We start from the raw sequence: 19,741 nt of genomic DNA, 5'->3' as shown, positions 1-19,741 counted from the left end.
CCCTGGGGCTGGACCCCCCGGCCCTCCTCGTAGGGGAGGAAGCTGCCCTTTGTAGTCTGGCACTTTGTAGTCTCCCCCGCCCGGCTCCCGGCTTCTGGCGGCGCGGCGGAGAAGCCGAGCTGCCGTCACTCCCGGGTCCCTCCTCGCCACGGGCCGCAGCACCTCCCCTTCCCTCGAACCCGAGACCCCCAGTTGCCTGGGCGCATCGCGGAGACCCACATCCGCTCTGCCCCCAGCCGCCCTTGTCCCGGCGACCGAGCAATTCCCGTCCTGGGCACGTGCCCCGAGTCACAGACGGGGGCTCCGACCTCCGCAGGCGAGCACGGGCCGCGGCGCCGTGCGCGGCCGCCGAGCACCCGTCGCGGGGGGACCCGGCGCGGTCTGTGCCCGCCGCGGAATATTATTCAACCACGAAAAGGGCCGCCGTCTTCCCTGCCGCGGAGTGACCTTCAGAAACAGCTCGCTCAGGGAAAGAGCAGACACTAAAGGTCCCAAAGCCCACGATCTGGAGGACACGAAATGTCCGGAATCGGTGAATCCGTCGAAGCAGCAGTAGATGGGTGCTGCCGGGTGCTGGGATGGGTGAGGGGAATGGCCAGTGGGGTTAACGGACATGGGGTTTTACTTTAGAGTGATGAGATGTTTGGGAATTCAAGAAAGATGGCTGCAGAACGTCGTGAATGCACTAAATGGCACTGAATTGTTGGTGTAAACAGTTTTACATTATGTGATTTTTCACCTCAATTTTTAAAAAAATCCTTCAGGGATCTTCAATGCAGCTTTATACATAGTAGGCCAACAGCAGAAGCTACGCGAATGTCCACCAGCTGAGGAAACTATAAATAAAATAGGGCGCATCCGCACAATGAAATATTATTCAGCAACAGAAAGGATAAACGTTGAAACATTATGCTCAGTGAAAGTCAGTCACAAAAGACCACGTAGTATATAATTCCATTTACAGGAAAAGTCCAGAATAGGCAGATCCGTGGAGACAACATAGATCAGCAGTTGCCTAGTGTTGAGAGGTTGGAGGGAAATGGGGAGAGGAGAGTGGCTGCTGATGGCTACGGGGAAAAGGGCAGAGGATGACTTTTAGGGTGATGAAATGTTCCAACGTGGATTGCAACATGGCTGCGTTCTTCAGATGTTAAAACACTGATTTAGGGGCACCTGAGTGGCTCAGTGGGTTAAAGCCTCTGCCTTCGGCTCAGGTCATGATCCCAGGGTCCTGGAATCGAGCCCCGCATCGGCTCTCTGCTCAGCAGGGAGCCTGCTTCCCTTCCTCTCTCTCTCTCTACCTACTTGTGATCTCTGTCAAATAAATAAATAAAATCTTTAAAAAAAAAAGAATTTCCATTCAAACTAAAAAAGGCACAAATCATCTTAATAGAAGACTGAGTTCTACACATTCAGAGAAAGAAAAAGGCAAAATACCGTACAGTATTGTAGAGAGATGAGATGATTCTTACCCAAAAGAACCTTCCTTGCCTTCCGTGTGTGGAGTCCCCACCATCCAGGGCGCAGTCCTCTGCTCCGTGAGCCCTCACATTTTCTGCGGCCAGTCCGAGTCCCTTCTCGAGGAAAACCTTTCCTGACCTACCAGACTTGTTCGGCTTCTCACCTTCTGTGTTCTCGTAGCAAACGTGACAGCCTCTGCCACACACTGTTCACATCCATTTATTTGTGTAATGGCTTTGCTAACGTCTGGCCGTCCCCATTAGAATAGAACCTGTGTAATAAGGTTGGGATCCTGTCTGTTCTGTTCATTACTGTGTTCGCAGCTCCTAAAATTGTACCTGGCAGGGGTACCTGGATGGCTCAGTCGGTTGAGCGACTGCGTTCGGCTCGGGTCATGATCCCAGGGTCAAGGGATCGAGTCCCACCTTAGGCTCCCTGCTCAGAGGGGAGTCTGCGTCTCCCCCCCCCCACTCCCCCTGCTTGTGATCCCTCTCTGGCTGTGTGTCTCTCTGTCAAATAAATAAATAAATTAAATCTTTATTAAAAAAAAGTTTCTCTCTTGAGAACTGATTTGAATACAATTGATCAGATCGTACCTTAATGGCAAGTCACATTTCTTTCCCACCTTCTGGGATTACACCCACTCCCCAAGATTAAAATTCAGACATTCGGGCAGAACTCTCCAGAGACCCTGCTGTAGACTTTCCACGGCTTTGGAGGCTGTCCTGTGATTGAGCTCATTGTTTCCTCATTTCTTTCACAGAGGGTCATCATTCGGAGGGCACCCATGTTCTGCTGAGAAAGAAGTTTGCCAGATGAGTTTATATCTACTCTGGGAGACTTTCTAAACCTTCTATTTCCAAGTAATTTTAAATCTACAGGAGGGTCACAACAGTCGTTTGAGGAACACTTTAAGGAACACCGGGGAAACCTTGAATGGGAGCCCGTGGTGTGGGGGAGGCTGCTTGTATACGTAGGTTTAAGAACCAATTGTACGCATCTCTCACTTTTTAAAAAAAGATTTTATGTATTTATTTTACAGAGAGAGAGAGAGCGCGTGCACAAGCAGGCAGAGGGAGAGGGAGAAGCAGCACCCTGCTGAGCAGAGAGCCCAACTTGGGGCTCGATCCCAGGACCCCGGAAGACAGACGCTGAACCGACTGAGCCACCTAGGTGCCCCGTGCATATCTCTTCCTCACTAATATCTCTTCCTAACTACACGTTCAATACCGTCTTACTGGTAGCTTGAAATTGGCCACGATGCAAGTATTTCCAACCACGGAAACTGGCAGGTGCTGTGTGCTGACCCAGGGGTCCCTCTGTCCAGAGCTGGTTGTTAACGACTCCGAAGCACAGCACTGACGGATAGGGAAGGTGGTTCTGATGCACACAGAGTAGTGTTAGGTCAAGATAGTCCAGGATAGAGAGAGATGGGTTGAAGGCGCGAGGGACGGGAGATAAGAAGGACCTCAGGAAGCTGTCGTGTGGTTCAGGGTTTGGTCTAGGAGTTAGTTCCCTTGGAAAGCAGCGTTTTAGTAACTGGACCTTAAAGCATGGGTGAAATCTTGGGAGGAAAGGCAGAAATAAGAGTCGAGAGGATTCCTGGGGTGCCTGGGTGGCTCAGGTGGTTAAGCGTCTCATCCGCCTTCAGCTCAGGTCAGAGGAGCCGTAAGGTAAACCGTGGGCTCTGGGTGATCACGACAGGTCAATGTCAAGGTAGATCCATCAGCTGCAACAAATGTCCCACTCTGGTGGGGGATGTTGGTAGAGGCAGGAGCTGCGCGTGCGTGGGGACAGGAGGTGTATGGGAAACATTGAGGTCTCTGCTCCATCTGGCAGCACATCCAAAACTGTTCTGAAAAATCAACTTCTTCTGTAGGGGAGGGGGGATGGAGCTGGGCTGGGGGGGGGCAAGAGACCAGTGGAGATCCTCAAACAGGTAAGCAAGAATGAAGACCTGAATCAAGACCCTGGAGGTGAGGTCGGGAGGAGGAGTGGAGCGCCAGAGACGTCTTCGAGAGCTAATTGATAGAATTTAGTGGTTAACCGAGTGAAGAAGATGAGCTCAAGGAGTAGGTCAACGGTGCCTTCGGTCGATGTGTCTGGGGGACAGACCGTATCGACACAGTCATTCCCGCAGGGAAATGCAGGGATTGGGAAATACTGTTAAGATTCTGGGATCCTAGAGCACCTGGGGGGCTCAGTCGTTAAGTGTCTGCTTTTAGGCTCGGGTCATGATCTCGGGGTCCTGGGATCGAGTCCCGCCTCAGGCTTCCCGCTTAGCGGGGAGTCTGCTTCTCTCTCTCCCCCTCTGCTGCTCCCCCTGCTCATGCGCTTTCTCTCTCAAATAAATAAATAAAATCTTAAGAAAAAAAGATTCTGGGATCCCGAGGTTCTCAGAAGCCAGCTCGGATGGGATGTGCGTGTTAGTCTCAAGCCAAGCCGAGCTTGGGAAGGTGGGCAGGGCTGGGGTTGAGGACCAACGTTCTGTTTTCAGTGGGACTTGTCCCTCACAGAAAGGGAAGGGGCTCCAGGTGTGTCAAGAGAATGATGAAAAAGATTCTGTCAAATTTTATTATGAAAACAACCCTTTTGTAAAAACATTTTGGAAATAGGAAACAGATAAGCCATAAACCCAATGCCCGGAGGCGACTGCTATTAACGTTTTACCGTATTTTCCTACAAACTTTTTGCTGTGCCTTTTAAAAGATACTTCTGAGATCACCGTGAACAGATTCCCTGTTGCAGGAGAGGGTAAATTAAGTCAGTGAACAGAAGCAAATCCCCAGATAGAAAGAAAGCAGGAGAGGGTCGGAGGTGGGGTCCCCTGGGGGTACAAATATCTCACAATGAGAATTTATTCCTGTCAGCGGATCTGGGCAAGGATTATTGAATTCTTCCGTCTACCCTCAAGGGCTTGCATAAAAGTCAAACACTCCCGATTGAACCTTGAGAATGGGTGAATGGGAAACCCTTTGGGCCAGGGGCTCTGCTACCGAGACCAGGACCTTATCAGATAATCAACACTGAGCCTTGGTCTTGGTGCTGAGTACCTAGCGTCCAGCCCTGGTGAGTGATGGGTTAATGAATGGGAGTCGGTGTGAGAGTAGGAGGAGCTCTGAGAAGATGCCCGGGGGATCTTTGTGATGTGGACCTTGCCTCTTTGGAGGCTAGGAAAACGAAGGTGGAGGGAGGGTCCGAGAATGAGGTAGGTTTGGTTCTGGGCCTGGAGGAAAAGCCCTACACGAAAGTCCTGGCCTTGCTGAGTCTGGTGCTCGAGAAAGGAGTCAGCAAGGTTTGTAGAAACCAGACCAAGAATGTAGGGTCCAGGGCTGGGGACAGAACATAGACCCTGGCCGTGGGGAAAGGAAGCCCAAGGAACCAGGGGCAAATGCCTGCAGTTTTCCGGGTGATCATTCATTCATTCCCTCTCCGGGTAGCAGATCCTTGCTCGGTGCCAGGCCCTGTGGACAGGCCAGGGAATTCAGAGGGGCCAGGTGACGGCAGAGCAGAGAGATACGGCCCGGTGCAGGGACAGCGGTGGCTCAGTGAGCGCCGGGACAGGACCCAACACAGCTGGGCAGCCTGGCAGGTCTCTGGCGGCGGGAGAACTCCGAGCAGAGGACCCTGCGGAAGCTCAGACCCTCCGTAGGACGAGGGAGGGTCCAGGAGTTCTGTGTACGGGGGATGAAGAAACGTTAGCCGGTGCCAACCCTTTGGAGCTGGTCCAGACCCAGGAAGAGTATCTCAGACGGAAGAGAGGAGGTAAAGGGCAGACGGGGCCTCTGGTCCGGCATCTCCAGTCCCGGGCCGCTCACCGGTGCTCGATCCCAATCCTAACCCCATTCCTGGCGACCTTCTGGCCCCCGCGGCCAGAGCAGGGGTCTGGCTCGGCCTCCTGCTCTTGCCCAGGCCGCCTTAGAGGGCATCGTCCATGCCTCGTCCCCTCCGGACTCGCCCCTCCCTCCCCAGCTCTTGTCCTCCAGACCACGCGGCCATCTACCCCGCCAGGCTGTGACACCGGGCCTTCCCCTCCCCAGCGCCCACCACGGAGCTGGGGCGTGTGCCCGGCTCTGGATGTTCACAGAAGGAGCAGATGGTGTGGGTGGGGAGAGGGCGCCCAAGCAGGAGAAACATCCCGAAGCCCGAAGCCCGGAGGGAAACCAGAAGGAAAGGGGGGCGAACAGCTCAGAGACGAGAGGGATCCCCCGAATCCTAATCCGTCCAAAGGGGAACGCAGCCTCAAAGGTGGGACTTTGACAAAAAAGAGGATTGCCCTGCTTGGGGCCCAAGCCTCCTACCTGTTTGGAGGGGAGGCGAGGTCCCTCCTTCCCCCTTCTCCGGAGGAAGAGGACGGACGACCCCCAGGTCAGCCCTTCCGCGCAGGTGAGCCGGCCGTCTCGGGGGCTACCTCGGCTGCCCCGACTGAGCTGTGATCTGAGTTTGATCTGAAAGCCCCAAAGACCGGCCCGCCCAGAAAAACGTCCCTCCACCCTCACTGTCTTCTGGAGCCTGCCTGGGAAGCCTCGTGCCACCCCTGGTGTCAGGCCCTTGGGGCCATCCGATGCCACCGAGGAACCCAGGAAAGGGCTTTGGACAATCACTCAGGGGCCAACTCAGCTCAGGACAAGTGTCCACCTGGATTCGTGGCCTCTCCACCCCCTGTTGCTCTCCAGAGCCACTGCGGGCCTCCAGCACTTGCCAAACCCTGTCAGGCCTTTCCCAGGCCTGGGTCACTTGCTGCCTCCCTTTGGCCTCATCACTCAGCCTCTCTGGTTCTGCTTCCCGACCTGGGAGAATAGAGAAAGCCACTCCCTGCTTCCTAGAGCCCCCACCCCACCCTCTGGGGCATGGCCCTGGCTTGTCCCCAGCCCCCAGCCGCACACCCATCTCCAACCCCCGTGTGAACTCTCCTCGCCCACGTTTCAAGCAAGACGCACGCCAAGCGCCCGACAGGTTCCCTCCTCTAGGGTTTGTCAGAAAAATAAGTGGCATCACCACCCCCCCAGCCCTGGACGTCTTGATCCTTGTCCCCTTGCGTCCGTCCAGCCTACCACCAACTCCCGCAGATGCGATTTCCGAAGCATACTTCAAAGCGGTCCGTTTTCTCCATCCCCGCTGCCCCGACCCGAATGGGCACTGCCTGCCTCGGGTTTACCTCCCGCAGGGCCGCCCAGGGAGGTGTTACTAGCAGTTGGAGCTGGGGAAGTTGTGGGGGGGGGAGGGAGGGGTGTATGAGAAACTCTGTATTTTCCACTCAGTTTTGCTGTGAACCCAAGTGGTTTGATAAGTCAAGTCTGTATTACGGGGCGCCCGGCTCGCCTGGTCGGAGGAGCACGCGATGGGTGATCTCGGGACCGGGAGTTTGGACCCCACGTTGGGTGTCAAGATTATGCAGAAATCTAATCCTTAAAAAATAAAGCTTATTTAAAATGAATAAATGGTTGGGGCACCTGGGGGGCTCCGTGGGTTAGGCCTCTGCCTTCGGCTCGGGTCGTGATCTCAGGGTCCTGGGATCGAGCCCCACATCGGGCTCTCTGCTCGGCGGGGAGCCTGCTTCCCCCTCTCTCTCTGCCTGCCTCTCTGCCTGCTTGTGATCTATGAAATAAATAAGTAAAACCTTAAAAAAAAGTAAAATAAATAAATGGATCAGGTCATTGGATTCACTCCCCCTTTTACAGCCCTCAGAGCATCCCTGTTGCTACTGGAACAAAATCCAGACTCCAAGGCATTGGTTCCTTGGGCTTTGCCTTTCCCACCATCCCCCAGGTTCACTAAACTTTTTTCTCCCATAGGCTCAAGGCTTTTCTGCCTCAGGCCCTTTGCACCAGCTACTTCAAGCACCTCTTCTCCTCCTTCAGGTCAAAGCATAAACTGTGACATCCCTCAGGGCCCTGTGTTCCTGAGCACTAGTGGGAGGGGCAGAGGGAGAGGCAGGGGCAGGGGCAGGGGCAGAGGCAGAGGCAGAGGCAGAGGGAGAGGGAGAGGGATTCCCCAACCGACTCTACGCTGAGCACGGAGCCTGACCAGGAGCTTGATCTCAAAACCCTGAGATCAGAATCTGAGCTGAAAACTGGGAGTCCGACGCTGAACCGATTCTGTCACCCAGGCGCCCCTACCTGAAATATTCTTATTCTTTTTAAAGATTTATTTATTTGCGAGAGAGAGAGAGAGAGAGAGAGAGAGAGAGCGCACACAAGCAAGGCGAGCAGCAGAGGGGGCAGCAGACTCCCCGCTGAGCAGGGAGTCCGACGTGGGGCTCGATCCCGGGACCCTGAGATCACGACCTGAGCTGAAGGCAGACGCTTCACTAATCGAGCCCCCAGGCGCCCCTGGAATATTCTTAGAAGACTTGCAGAGTTGCCAACAGGGACTGCGGTCGTCATCGAGGCTCCAGGTGCCCTCGTCTTCGTCCCTCCGTGGCCAGAGGAAGATCCTCAGTAAATGTCAGGGAAACTAATTCAAAGCGGGATTCCCCAGGGAGGCTGAGACTGAGGTTTCAAGAGATGGTTGTGCAGCAACAGCGTCTTCTAGAACGTCCCGTGTCTGTGTTCGAACCTCAGCCGCTGTCCACGGGTGGGTTTTGTATTTCATTTTAATTGAACTTCAGTAGCCACAGGGAGCTAGTGGCTGCTCTACCGGGCAATTTGGACCAGGGTCCGAAGACCCGTCGAGAGGGAGTGCTTGGGGCCTGGATGGGCAGGGCCTTGGCAGCCAGGACGAGAGGCAGGGCCAGCTCGGGTCTTTAGAGCTAATTCAGTCTTGGGTCTTTGACTTTTACCTACCAGCGTTTCCTGGGAAGTCACAGACACATTTCAAGCAAAACAGTGTTTCATTCATTCGATCCTAAATTTGCTTAATTAGTTCATCTTGTTTGTTGATCTCTCACCCCATTTCTATCCCTTCCCTCCTACAGGCCATTGTGCTATTGTATATCTTTCCATCTTTACGGATTCTGACAGCTTGGAATGCCTAGGGGCAACTGGCTAGAGCGAGCTGGCTGGGTCTGCTGGGAGGTGGGAGGCGGGAGGGACCCAGGATGGACACGCAGGGCAGGCAGTGATTTGTTGTCTGTGGGACGGGGTGACGGGGTCTCGTAAGTGAGCGAGACTGTGGTACATCCCTTTCGGTCCTATTCTTTTTCTCTAAGTGCTGTGTTGGTAGGGTCCATCCGCGTGGCCATAGAGCATCGGACCTGTCACTTCTTTCTTTGAGAGAGACAGAGCGTGAGCCGGCAGGGAGGGGAAGAGGCAGAGGAGGGAGCAGGCACCCCGCCGAGCAGGGAGCCCGATTCGGGGCTCCATCCTGAGATGCTGAGATTGTGACCTGAGCTGAAGGCGGACGGTTCACGGGCTGAGCCAGCCACGTGGACACCTTCCGCTTTCCTCAGCACACCCCCAGGCCGGACACTGCCTCTAACTACCCACCTCCCCACTCCCATGACCGGCTCCTTGCAGACCTTTTGCAAAAGAACCACGTGCCCAGTGGATGGACCGCAGGCCATAGGGAATGAGCTGGGCGTGGCGCCTGGTGGCACAGTCGGTGGGGCGTCCGACTCTGGGTTTCAGCCAGATCCTGATCTTAGGGTCATGAGATCGAGCCCCGTGCCGGGCTCTGTGCTGGGTGCAGAGTCTGCTTGAGATTCCCTCTCCCTCTGCGTCTGCCTCTCCCGCCCGTGCTCACTTGCTCGCTCTCTCAAATAAATAAATTAATCCTTGAAGGTGTCTAAGTATTGGGAGGAAAAAAAATTGCATTTCAGAAAGATGTTTCTGGCTGTCATCATTACTTCATTTACAAACCTTCACTGGTCCCCTGCTAGAGCTTGGGTACAGTCCTTGGCACCGAGACAGACAAGATCTCAAGCTCGTACATCATAAACAAGAAAATGGGGGTGCCTGGGGGGGCTCAGTCATTAGGTGTCTGCCTTCAGCTCAGGTCATGATGCCAGGGTCCTGGGATCGAGCCCCGCATCAGGCTCCCTGCTCGGCGGGAAGCCTGCTCCTCCCTCTCCCTCTCCTGCTCCCCCTGCTTGTGTTCCCTCTCTAGCTGGGGTACCTTGGGGGCAGTCCCGAGAGGGGAGGGCAAGCTGGCAGGGGCTGCCGGCGGTGTGGACTGGGTGGGGATGGTGGGACTCATACCTCTGGGTCTGGATATGGGAGCCCTTTATCAGGACAGGGGACCCTGGGGATTTGCGGCTGGCAGCTGGCCATCCTGGGTCTGGAGCTCAGGTGACCCGGGCTGGAGGGACAGACTGGGCAGTCATCTGGGTTTGGGCTGGCTCTGGGTTCCCTGGGACGGCCGTATCGAAGAACCACAATCTCGGTGTTTAAAAAGAGAAATTTCTGGGCACCTGGGTGGCTCAGTTGGTTAAGTGAGTGCCTTCCGCTCAGGTCATGATCCCAGGGTCCTGGGATCGAGTCCCGCGTCGGGCTCTCTGCTCTTCAGGGAACCTGCTTCTCCCTCTGCCTGCCGCTCTCCCCTGCTTGTGCACATGCACGCGTGCTCTCTCTCTCTGTGTCAAATAAATAAAATCTTAAAAAAAAAAAGACAGGGGCACCTGAGTGGCTCAGTGGGTTAAAGCCTCTGCCTTCGGCTCAGGTCATGATCTCAGGGTCCTGGGATCGAGCCCCGCATCGGGCTCTCTGCTCAGCAGGAAGCCTGCTTCCCTTCCTCTCTCTCTCTGCCTGCCTCTCTGCCTACTTGTGATCTCTATCTGATAAATAAAAAATCTTAAAAAAAAACTCTATAAAAAAAAAAAGACAGAAATTTGTGCTTACGGTTCTGTAGGAGGGAAGCCTGAAATCCAGATGTCGGCAGGGCTGTCGTCTCCCAGAAGAAGCCACTTCCGTCTTCCAGCTGCTGATGGCCCCAGGTGCTCCTTGTAGCTTGTGGCACCGGGGCGTCGGCCCGTCCTCAGGGGGCACCCTCCCTCTGCGGCTGCCTCTACATGGCAGTTTCCAGTTGCGCTGGGTGAGGGGCCACCCTAGTGACACCCCCTGAACCTGATGACGCCTGCCGACTCTATTTCCAAACACGGTCGCAATTCACAGGTGTGGGGATTAAGACTGCAACATAGGTTCCTAAGGGGACACAAAAGAGAAGTCATAGCGTCAGAACAAGAGAACTAGGGGCTCTGACCTTTAGGAAGGCTGGTGAGCCCATGGAGAAATCTGAGAATGAAACGGTCTCCAGGTGCACCTGCCCCATAGACCGAGGTAGAGAAACAAGGGCAAAAAGGTGTCTGTCGAACTAGGTGGGACCGCAGGTGTCAATGTCTTTCCCGGATGCCAGGCCAAGGGAAGAAGCAGAGCCCGGGTAATGCAGACAGGTTTTCAAGAAATTTGGTTTGGAAGGAAAAGTGTGACATATGGAAAGAACTAGAAGGGATGGAAAAGTATGGTCACAGCACAGCGGAAGGAGGCTGGTGACTCAGAAGATATGCCCTGCCTTTGAAGCCCTGCTGGCTTGTTCCGTGGCTGTGTGGTCTTGGGCTGGTTGCTTAACCCCCTTAGCCTCAGTTTCCTTATCTGGAGAATGGGGATAACGATGGCACTCCCTTCCCAAGGCTGTCATAAGGAATTAACGATTGAGGGTATCTAACATGCTTAGCTCGGGGTGTGGTGCATAGGGAAATGCTGAATCAATATTAACTCATATTACGAACAGGACAAGACAAGGAGGAGGTTTCCAGAAGGAGGAGGTAAGCAAAGTCAGAGGCAGAAGAAAGGTCAAGGATCTGGCAGCGCTCGCTGAGCGTGGAAGTGGGGACTGGGAGCAGAGGTACTTGAGGTTGTAGGTCTGGAGCAGCTGAGAAAAGTGAGAGGAGGTGTGGGCACCGAGAAGGTGTGTGTGTTGGGGCAGGGAGTCCCGGGAGCATCTGGGACGAGGGGCACAGCCGGCACCAGCTTCTCGATCATTCAGTGTCTCGGTTTGATACCAGCATCTTCACCTCCGCTGTGCTACGCCGGGGCAGCCGAAGGAAACTTCTCCAGGTGAGTGATGAACGCAGCAGAATGACTGTTTGTGGGTGCGTGGTGATGTCAGCGAGGAGCAGCGGGTGGGGAGGCAGGAAAAAAAGGGGCTTATATGTGGGCTCTTCGGGTTTCAGGATCCTGGGGGCAACTGGCTGGAGAGAGCCGGCTGGGTCTGCTGGGAGGCAGGAGGGGCTCAGGGATGGACACGCAGGCTGCAGAGGGGACAGGTGGCCGCCAAAACCGATTAGGAAGGGCTTGGGGACCGTTGCCGAAGACATCTCCAGGAGGGCAGGGAGAAACCAGATTTGGTAGGGAGGGAAGGAAGGAAGGAAGCAGAGGCCATGAAGACTGCTCCGGCTGGCGTGTCTTTGATGGGGCTGCGAAGGGCGAGGACAGCTAAGGAGACGGGGGTGGGGGTGGGGGGTGTTGTTTTCATTTTGTTAAAAACAGTGAACAAGACGAGGCAAAACATTGAACTTGAGGTGGACAGAAGTGAATGGAGAGAGAGTGGCAGGGGAGGAAGGCTTTGGGCTGGAATCCCTGGAGTCCTTCCTAGCTCTGGCCGGTAAACAACACTTAAATCACCGAAAGAAATCGCACGGGGGAACCCTTCAGGGAAATTAACTGCTTATCTCGGTGGCATCTGCTAATTCCTGTCTGCGGAGATAAAGAGTGTCAGTGTTCATGAGCAAGAGTTCCTAACTGCCCTACCCCGGGATCTCCTAACACTTTCTTAACCTTACGGCAGGCAGGGCTCCCCCTTCCTGCGAGCTTCCCCTCCTCTCATAGTGCAGCGAACCAGCCCACACCAGAACTCGCTCTGCACCTTCCCAGCGCTCCCTCTGCTGCTGGGGCCACCCTGTGTGGTCTCCTGCTTGCCTTGCCCCAGCCCTGCCCTCCTGCTTCTGCATTCTTCCAGGCAGGGGCTGGACACAGGAACCTCGGTCCTGAACAGCCCGAGGGAGGGCGGTCATTTCTGCATCCTTCCCGGCCTTGCCTGGTGATTCTCGCGCTTCCCCCCTTTTCTGTCAGCGCTGAGACAGAGAGAACCGTCGCCTCGGGAAGGACCGCAGGGGTGGGGCGGGCGGGGGAGCAGGTGCCCCGGACCGCGAGAAAGCCGGCGCCGGCGCCTCCGGGAGCGGCCGGCAGAGGGCGCGCCGGCACCGGGATCGGCCGCGGCTGGAGCGCGGACCCGGGGACAGGGGACGCGCACGTGGGGCCAGCGGCCCCTGCCCGCTCGAGGCCGGCCGGGGCGCAGCGTCCCGGCTCAAAATACGCGGCGCCCAGGTCGCGGGGTGGGGCGGCCCCCGAGGGAGCGACTTCTGGAGCCGCACCAGGCCGGGAGCGACACGGCAGCTGGCGGTGAGCGCCCGGGCCCCCTTGAAACCGGGGCGGGCGTCGCGCGGGGACCCCCGTCTTCCCACGTGCGGGGCGGGGGCCGCGCAGCTTTCGAGAAACAGCGAGCGGCGCTGCCGGCGTGCAGCACGCCGAGTCCTTGCGCCGTGCGGTTCACGGCCGGCCGGGCGGGCCGGGGCCGAGGGAAGGGGCCGGGGCCGGGGCAGGCGCGCCGGGGGAAGCATGAGGCTGTGCCCGTGAGGTCGCGCCGAGGGCCCCCGACGCGCGCAGGTGGAGGAGCCCGCGCGAAGGCCTCAGGCCGCAGGGAAAGGAAGAAGGCGGGCGGAGCGGCCCGGGGCTGGCCGGGCGGCCGCGGCGCGCGGGACCCCGAATCGGCGGGGAGCCTTCGGGCGCCCGGGGGCGGCTGGCGGGGACCGGCTCCCTCGAGCGAGGTCGCACGGCCGCGGCCGGGCTGAGGGCCGCACGGAAGCGCAGCGCCGCAGTCTACTCTGCGGCTTCTACCTCGACAGCAAGACGGAGCGCGACCGCGAGCATAAAGTCGTCGCTCCACGGCGCGGGCGGGGGCCGGCCCGGGCGTGCGGGGCGTCCCCGGGGACGGGCGGAGTGCGGGCACCCGCCGTCTCGAGGGCGGAGGGGAGCGGTGCCGCCCGCGGCCCGTGCGGAGGCTGCCGGCGCCGGCCCCGGCCCCCAACCCGGGTCGTCAGGGGCAACCCCGGAGCAGCGCCCCCCGCCCGGCCCTGCGCGCAGAGGCCAGGTGGCCGTTGGGGCGCGACCAGCCCGTTTGATTTCCCGCGGCCGGTGGAGGGGGGCGGAGGGGGAGGGGGAAAGGGGCCGACGGCCAATCGGCTGGGCTGGCGGCGGTCATGTGACGGGGGCGGGGCGGGGCCCAGGTGTACTTACGGGGCAGCGAGCCGGGGCCTCGGCCTGCGCGCGAAGTCCGGGAGGCGTGGCCGGCGTGCGGGCGGGGGGTGGGGCTGCTCCTCCGATTGGCCTGTGGCCGGGAGGCGGGGCCTGCGCGCGCCGCGATTGCGGGCTGCGATTGGCCTCGGCCCGGGGCCGGCTGCCGGCGTGCGGTCGAGGCTCGGGGCGCGAGGACCGAGCGGGGCGGCGGGTTCGCGAGCCGGGGGGAGGGGCCGGGGCGGTGGCGGCGGCGGAGGAGGTGGCGGCGGCGGGGGCCGGTACCGGACCCGGCGGGATGAGCGAGGCGGAGGCGGCAGCGGTGGCGACAGCTGCCCCCGCGGCGACGGTGCCCGCGACGGCGGCAGGGGTGGTAGCGGTGGTGGTACCGGTGCCCGCGGGGGAGCCACAGAAAGCAGGCGGCGCGGCGGGCGGCGGCGGGGTCGGAGCCGCCTCGGGCCCCGCCGCCGGGACCCCCTCGGCGCCGGGTCCCCGCACCCCTGGCAACCCGACGACGGCAGCGTCGGGGACCCCCGCGCCCCCGGCCCGGAGTCAGGCGGACAAGCCGGTGCTGGGTGAGGGGCGGGCGCGTGCCAGAGCCGCTCTACGGGGTCGACGGGCTGGGGGAGGGGCATCGGGGAGCCCGCGCGGTCCCGAGAGCCGAAGGCCGGCCTGGCCCCGCGGCTCCAAGGACTCGCTGGGCTGGGGGCAGCTGAGCTGAGTGAGTTCCGCGGGCGGCAAATCTCGCTGTGCTTTCCCCGCTGGGGGGGCGTGGTGGGCGGGTCCGGCTGGGGCCTTGGGCCTGGCCCGGCCCCGCGGCGGGACCCTCGGCCTCGTCCTAGCCGAATCTCAGCAGGGAAGCAGGTGCCCTGGGAACCCTTACCCTGGGAGGGCCCGGTGAGTACCTGGTTCTGGGCGCAGGGCATGGATTTGTAGCCCACGAGGAACCCGACTTCGAGTTGGAAGGGTCTTGGAAGCCCGGCCCGCTCTGCGGGCGCGTCCATTTGGTGGACGTGAGATCAGAAAGCAAGCCTTGGAGCTCCTGGGAGAAACCGGTGGTTTGAAGTTACTTGTAATCGGTAAAGGGGAGGCAGGCTGGGTTTGCAGAATCTCCAAACTGAGCCCCACTCGTCTCTTCCCCCATCCTCCTGCCCGCTGCGTCTCTGCCTGCCAGCAATGCAAGTCCTGGGCACTGTGAAATGGTTCAACGTCCGGAATGGTTACGGATTCATCAACAGGTATCTGAGAAACGCGGGGAGGGGGAGGAAGGGGCGTTTTTCTGAACTGGCCGGTGGGACTGGACACCCTCCCGACCCTTCTCTCCCCGCTGCTGAGGCACATGGTTGCAGTGTCCAGCTGACGCTGATTGAAAGTCTTTAGCCGTGGGCGAGACGAAGGCGCCTGTGCACCTCCAAGGGCAGCAGAGAGTTAATGACCTAGGAACCTAGCAAACCTGGCTCTGGGCTGCCCGCTCGCTGGAGTCTGGCTCACCTTGCGGTTTAGTTTGCCTCGCCTTTGGGGCAGAATGTACCTGCTGTCTTCGCCTCAGGGCACCAGGCTGGAATTCACACTCATTTCCGCTTTCGGGCGCTGGAGGAGCCCTCCCCTGACTCATGTCCCATAGAGGGCTGCTGGCTCATCTGCATCCCCCCACCTGACCCTGACCGGGCTGAGGCTGGGGAGGGGCGCAGCGGGCGGCCGGCTGGGGAGGGAAGCCAGCCCCTGCACAGGCTGCTGCTTTCCTTCATTTGGGCATCTCCAACCCTCCCGTTCTCGGGGAGGGGCTACAGTGGCAGATTCTGAGCCCAGCCAGGTCTCCCCCAGTGGGCCCTTCCCCAGTCTGGGCACCCTGCCCAGCCCAGCCCTCCTGGGAGGCCCTAGTTCCCTCTTAGCAGGCTGACCTTTGTGCAGATCCAAGTGCCTTAAAGCCAGCGCATTTGATCTAGGGAAGGATCCTTCTCTAATTCTGGAAACCGAGGGCTCCTGGGAAGTTCTGGAGAAAAATCTCTCCATTCTCCCCTGCCCCCCATGGGGTGCTAGGATAAGCTGGGGTGTTAGGCAGGTCGTGATCGAAAATGGTCAAAAACACTCCTCTTTCCCACCCTTGGTCCCTTGGTATGTTGGGGTGGCAGTGGCTGACCATGGGGTTCACCTCTGGGCTGAGGGCGAGAATAAAGTATCGGGGATGTTTAGAGCAGCCCCTGGGAACACTGTCCTTTTCTCAGCCTCGTTCTGCACCCCGACCCCCCACCCTCGTCCACACTTTCTCCCTCCTTCTAGACTATAGAAGGGAAGACCTGGAGAGGAATTTTCCAGCCGTGATAGGGGCTGGGGCGGGGGTGTTGGCCAGAGGTAGTTGCTCGGCACTGCCAGGTTCTAAGGTGCCCCTGGGGCAGAGAAGCGAGTCCTCCGCAGGTAAAGAGCTGGCCCAGCGTCTTCAAGGTGACTTTGCCTCCCCCTCCGCCCTTAGGAAGCTCAGGGTTTTCACTGAGGTTTTTGCTGTCCTTCCCTTCATACCAGCTCCGGGCTCTTACCACTCCCTGGGCCCGTCTACCCACCCCCCCCCCCAGGGAGCCCGGGGAGGCGGGCGAGGATGGGCCTGCTCCTTTGGGGTCTGGCCACCCCGGGAGGCCTCCCCAAGGCCCCTCCCAACAACCCCTCCCGTTCTGCAGGAATGACACCAAGGAGGATGTCTTTGTTCACCAGGTAAGAGCTGGGGGGCGGGGAGTGGGGCAGAACGCACCCCCTCCCGGAAGGCCTTTGCCATCATCTGCCTGCTTTCCCCTCGCAACGGCATGCCCGCCAGGAAGTGGTCCCCTCCTCCCCCTCGCCTCAGGTGCCTGTATTAACCGCCATTGGCCCCACGTGTGTCACGCGGTCTGCGTGAGAAATGCGCTTGTTGCCCCCCGGCCATGGCGTGCTCACTGCCCATGTTGGGACCTGTTACTCGAGAATGAACCCTAGGCCGTGTTCTGAGGGAGAGGACACAGGCTGGAGCTACTTGCGGTGGTTCTCAAAGTGTGGTCCCCGAGGCAGCAGCGGCACCGCCCCGGGAACCCTCGCCGGCCCCAGGGCTGCTGCAGCGGTCGGGCTTGGGGGTCGGGCTTGGGGGAGGGGCCGCCGTCCGTCTGAAGGGGTCTCCAGGTGATGCTGGTGCGGCCGCAGCTTGAGAACCACTGCTCTGGGGGCGGGAGCTCTCGGGTAAGAAGCGCCGGGCACTGTGCCCGCTCTGCAACTTAGGACGGTCTCTGCCTCTGATTATGCTTTGAGTTCCTGCTTCTGGCCTCCCTTTGGGAAATCCCTGAGGGCTGAAGGGAGGGGGGGGCGTGTCCCAGGGACAGTGCTGAGGGCGCGGGTGCTGGGAGGCGTCTGGTTTGCCTCTGGTTTGCCTCTGGTTTGCCTCTGGTTTGCGGCTTCTCCCCCACTGAACTTGGCCTGCCTCTGTGCTCTGCGCTCCGCCCTCCGGCCCGGCCGCACGCTTGATGGATGGTGAACAGAACAGAACGGGGTGGCGGACCCAGCAGGGGTGAGGGAGACTCCGGGCCTGCTGCCCTCACCTTTCTCATGGCCTTTCCTCTGCCAGACGGCCATTAAAAGGAACAACCCCAGGAAGTTCCTGCGCAGCGTTGGAGATGGGGAGACAGTGGAGTTCGATGTCGTGGAGGGAGAGAAGGTTCGGGCTGGGGCGGGGCTGGGGCGACCCTCCCGAGGGCCCCCTTCCTCAGGCCAGTTAGCCCAGGCTGTGGGAGTGGGGCAGTGCTGTCCCGAGGATGGCTGAGGCCTTTGCCAGACATCCTAGAGCCCTTGATGACTTCCGGGCTTCTTTGTCATGCGCCAAGCCCTTCTAGTGGGTTCTACAGGAGTCCGGAGCCTGCCCTCTTCCTCCCCGACCCCAGCCAGCAGGGTCCAATAGCAGCTACCCAGGAAGGGCGAGTTAGAGAGGGGCCCTGCCTCGAAGCGTCCACAGGCAGCCCCGGGCCACTGGAGGAGGGCGGGAGACTGCGGCCTGGAGGGGCTGCAGGGCAGCTGGAGGGGGGGCGGGGAGGCGGGTTTGGGGGTGTTGGGTGCACAGCTGGGGCGAGCTCTGCCGCGCTCCCCGCCTCTCCCCAGGGTGCCGAAGCTGCCAACGTGACCGGGCCTGGGGGCGCGCCCGTGAAGGGCAGCCGCTACGCCCCCAATCGGCGCAGGTTCCGCAGGTTCATCCCCCGGCCTCGCCCGGCCGCCCCCCCACCCATGGTGGCAGAGGCTCCATCTGGCGGGGCGGAACCGGGCAGCGAAGGCGAGCGAGTTGAGGACTCGGGGCAGAGGCCCAGGCGGCGGCGCCCCCCTCCCTTCTTCTACCGACGGCGCTTTGTGCGAGGCCCTCGGCCCCCCAGCCAGCAGCAGCCTATAGAGGTGGGGGTCCCAGGGGTGTGGGGCTGCTGCCGCACCCGGGGGAGGGGTGGACACAGACCTCTGGGTCTGCAGGGAATGGGTCCCGACGCTGGGGGCCCTGGATGCCGCCGCCCCTCCCCCACTCCCCCGGGCCTGTGCGTGCTCCTAGGGCACCGACGGGGTAGAGCCCAAAGAGACGGCCCCATTGGAGGGGGACCAGCAGGGAGATGAGCGCGTGCCCCCTCCCAGATTCCGGCCTCGGTACCGAAGGTAAGGCTCCGTTCCGGGGCTGTGTTCCCCTTGCTGTCTGGCATTGGGGGGGTGGGGGGTGGAGAGCGAGGCTAAGAGGAGCCTGAGGCTGGCGGCAAGGGGCCAGGGCAGCTGAGAGATGGCCGCTTAGGTTCCCCGGGGGGTGGGAAAGCCGGCTGGTTCCCCTCTTCTGGGGGAGCCCTGGGAGGGAGGGAGACAGAGCCCACCAGCTCTCTGCCTGCTCCAGGGTCTCCCGCTTGTCTCCCCAGGCCTTTCCGCCCCAGGCCACCCCAGCAGCCGACCACAGAAGGTGGGGATGGCGAGACCAAACCCAACCAAGGCCTCACTGATGGTTCCCGGCCTGAGCCCCAGCGCCCACGAAACCGCCCCTATTTCCAGCGGCGGCGGCAGCAGCCCCCCGGGTCCAGGCAGCCTACAGCCCCGGAGGTGAGGACCTGGGCTGCTTGGTGGGGAGAAGGGGAGTAAGAGAAACAGCCCCAGCCCATTTCCGTTCCCTTCTCTGCCCCTGCCCCCCCCCACACCAGGGAGCCCAGACTGCTGCTGCTGGGTCCTCTGCCTTCGGGCAGGCGCCCCCCCCCAGACCCCCTCTCACTCTGCTTGGAGCCCCAGCCCTCCTGCTTGTGGGAGGAATGGGAAGAAAAAACGCGGAGGAAGGTTAAAGTTGAGGGTTCTCACGAGTAAGAGGGTCTCAAATGACCAGCCCTGTTCTCTCCAGACCTCAGCCCCCATCAACAGTGGGGACCCCCCACCCACCATACTGGAGTGACTCCAACACGAAGGACCCCCAGAGCTACCATCTGGTGAGCGGCTGCGCCTGGGCGGCAGGCCCGGAGACGGGGTGCTGGGCCTGAGGAGGGGTCCCCCATCACGACTTGTCGCTGTTTCTCTCTCACGCAGGTTATCTGCCAGTTTTTCCAACCGCCCTGTACCCCACCCAGCACCCCCTGCCCCCTTTCCCAGAATTCATGACATCAAAACACCAGCTTTCCCCTTTTCCCTGAGACTCAGGAGGGCCGAAGCAACAGCCTTTTGCTTTTTCTCTGTCCTCACCAAGGGCTGAAGGAAGGGAGCCATCCTACTGTTAAGAGGCACCACGTCCCTCCCCTAAATCAGGCTGCAAAGGAACCAGCCAGCTCCTACCTCCTCCTGGTTGCTTTTCTCTCCCACCCCAGTTTATTTTTGGTCTCTCCTCTAGCCCCTACTTCTGAAGCCATTTAATGAACTGTCATGTGCCACCCGAGCCTCCAGTAAAAACAAAACCAGGCTTTCCCCGTGGTCTTGGTGTCTGCCTCTTTTCTGTGGACTAGCCGGTACCTCCCCGCCAACGGGGGCGGCGGAGGGTGGGGGGCTGGCCGGGCGGGTGCGAGCCCTCCTCCCCCCACCCCGGGAGATTCACTTGTCTGGTCCCT

General features: G+C 59.9%; 1 protein-coding gene across 1 annotated transcript; it reads left to right on the top strand.

Moving 5' to 3' along the window:
• Positions 1-13,986: 13,986 nt before the first annotated feature.
• On the top strand, positions 13,987-19,607 carry YBX2 (Y-box binding protein 2; the record flags this gene model as incomplete). The annotated part of the gene is made up of 9 exons (XM_080825654.1): positions 13,987-14,263; positions 14,863-14,926; positions 16,361-16,394; positions 17,272-17,361; positions 17,799-18,083; positions 18,232-18,332; positions 18,581-18,758; positions 19,048-19,132; positions 19,230-19,607. 8 exons carry the CDS (start codon positions 13,987-13,989, stop codon positions 19,096-19,098), a joined length of 1,080 nt encoding a protein of 359 aa, XP_080681780.1. The 3' UTR covers positions 19,099-19,132; positions 19,230-19,607.
• Positions 19,608-19,741: the final 134 nt, after the last annotated feature.

This window comes from Martes martes, assembly GCF_963455335.1.
Source record: "Martes martes genome assembly, chromosome: 16".
NCBI classification, from domain to species: Eukaryota; Metazoa; Chordata; class Mammalia; order Carnivora; family Mustelidae; genus Martes; species Martes martes.
Note: the sequence above shows the minus strand (reverse complement) of the source record. Positions and strands in the feature narration are given on the sequence as shown.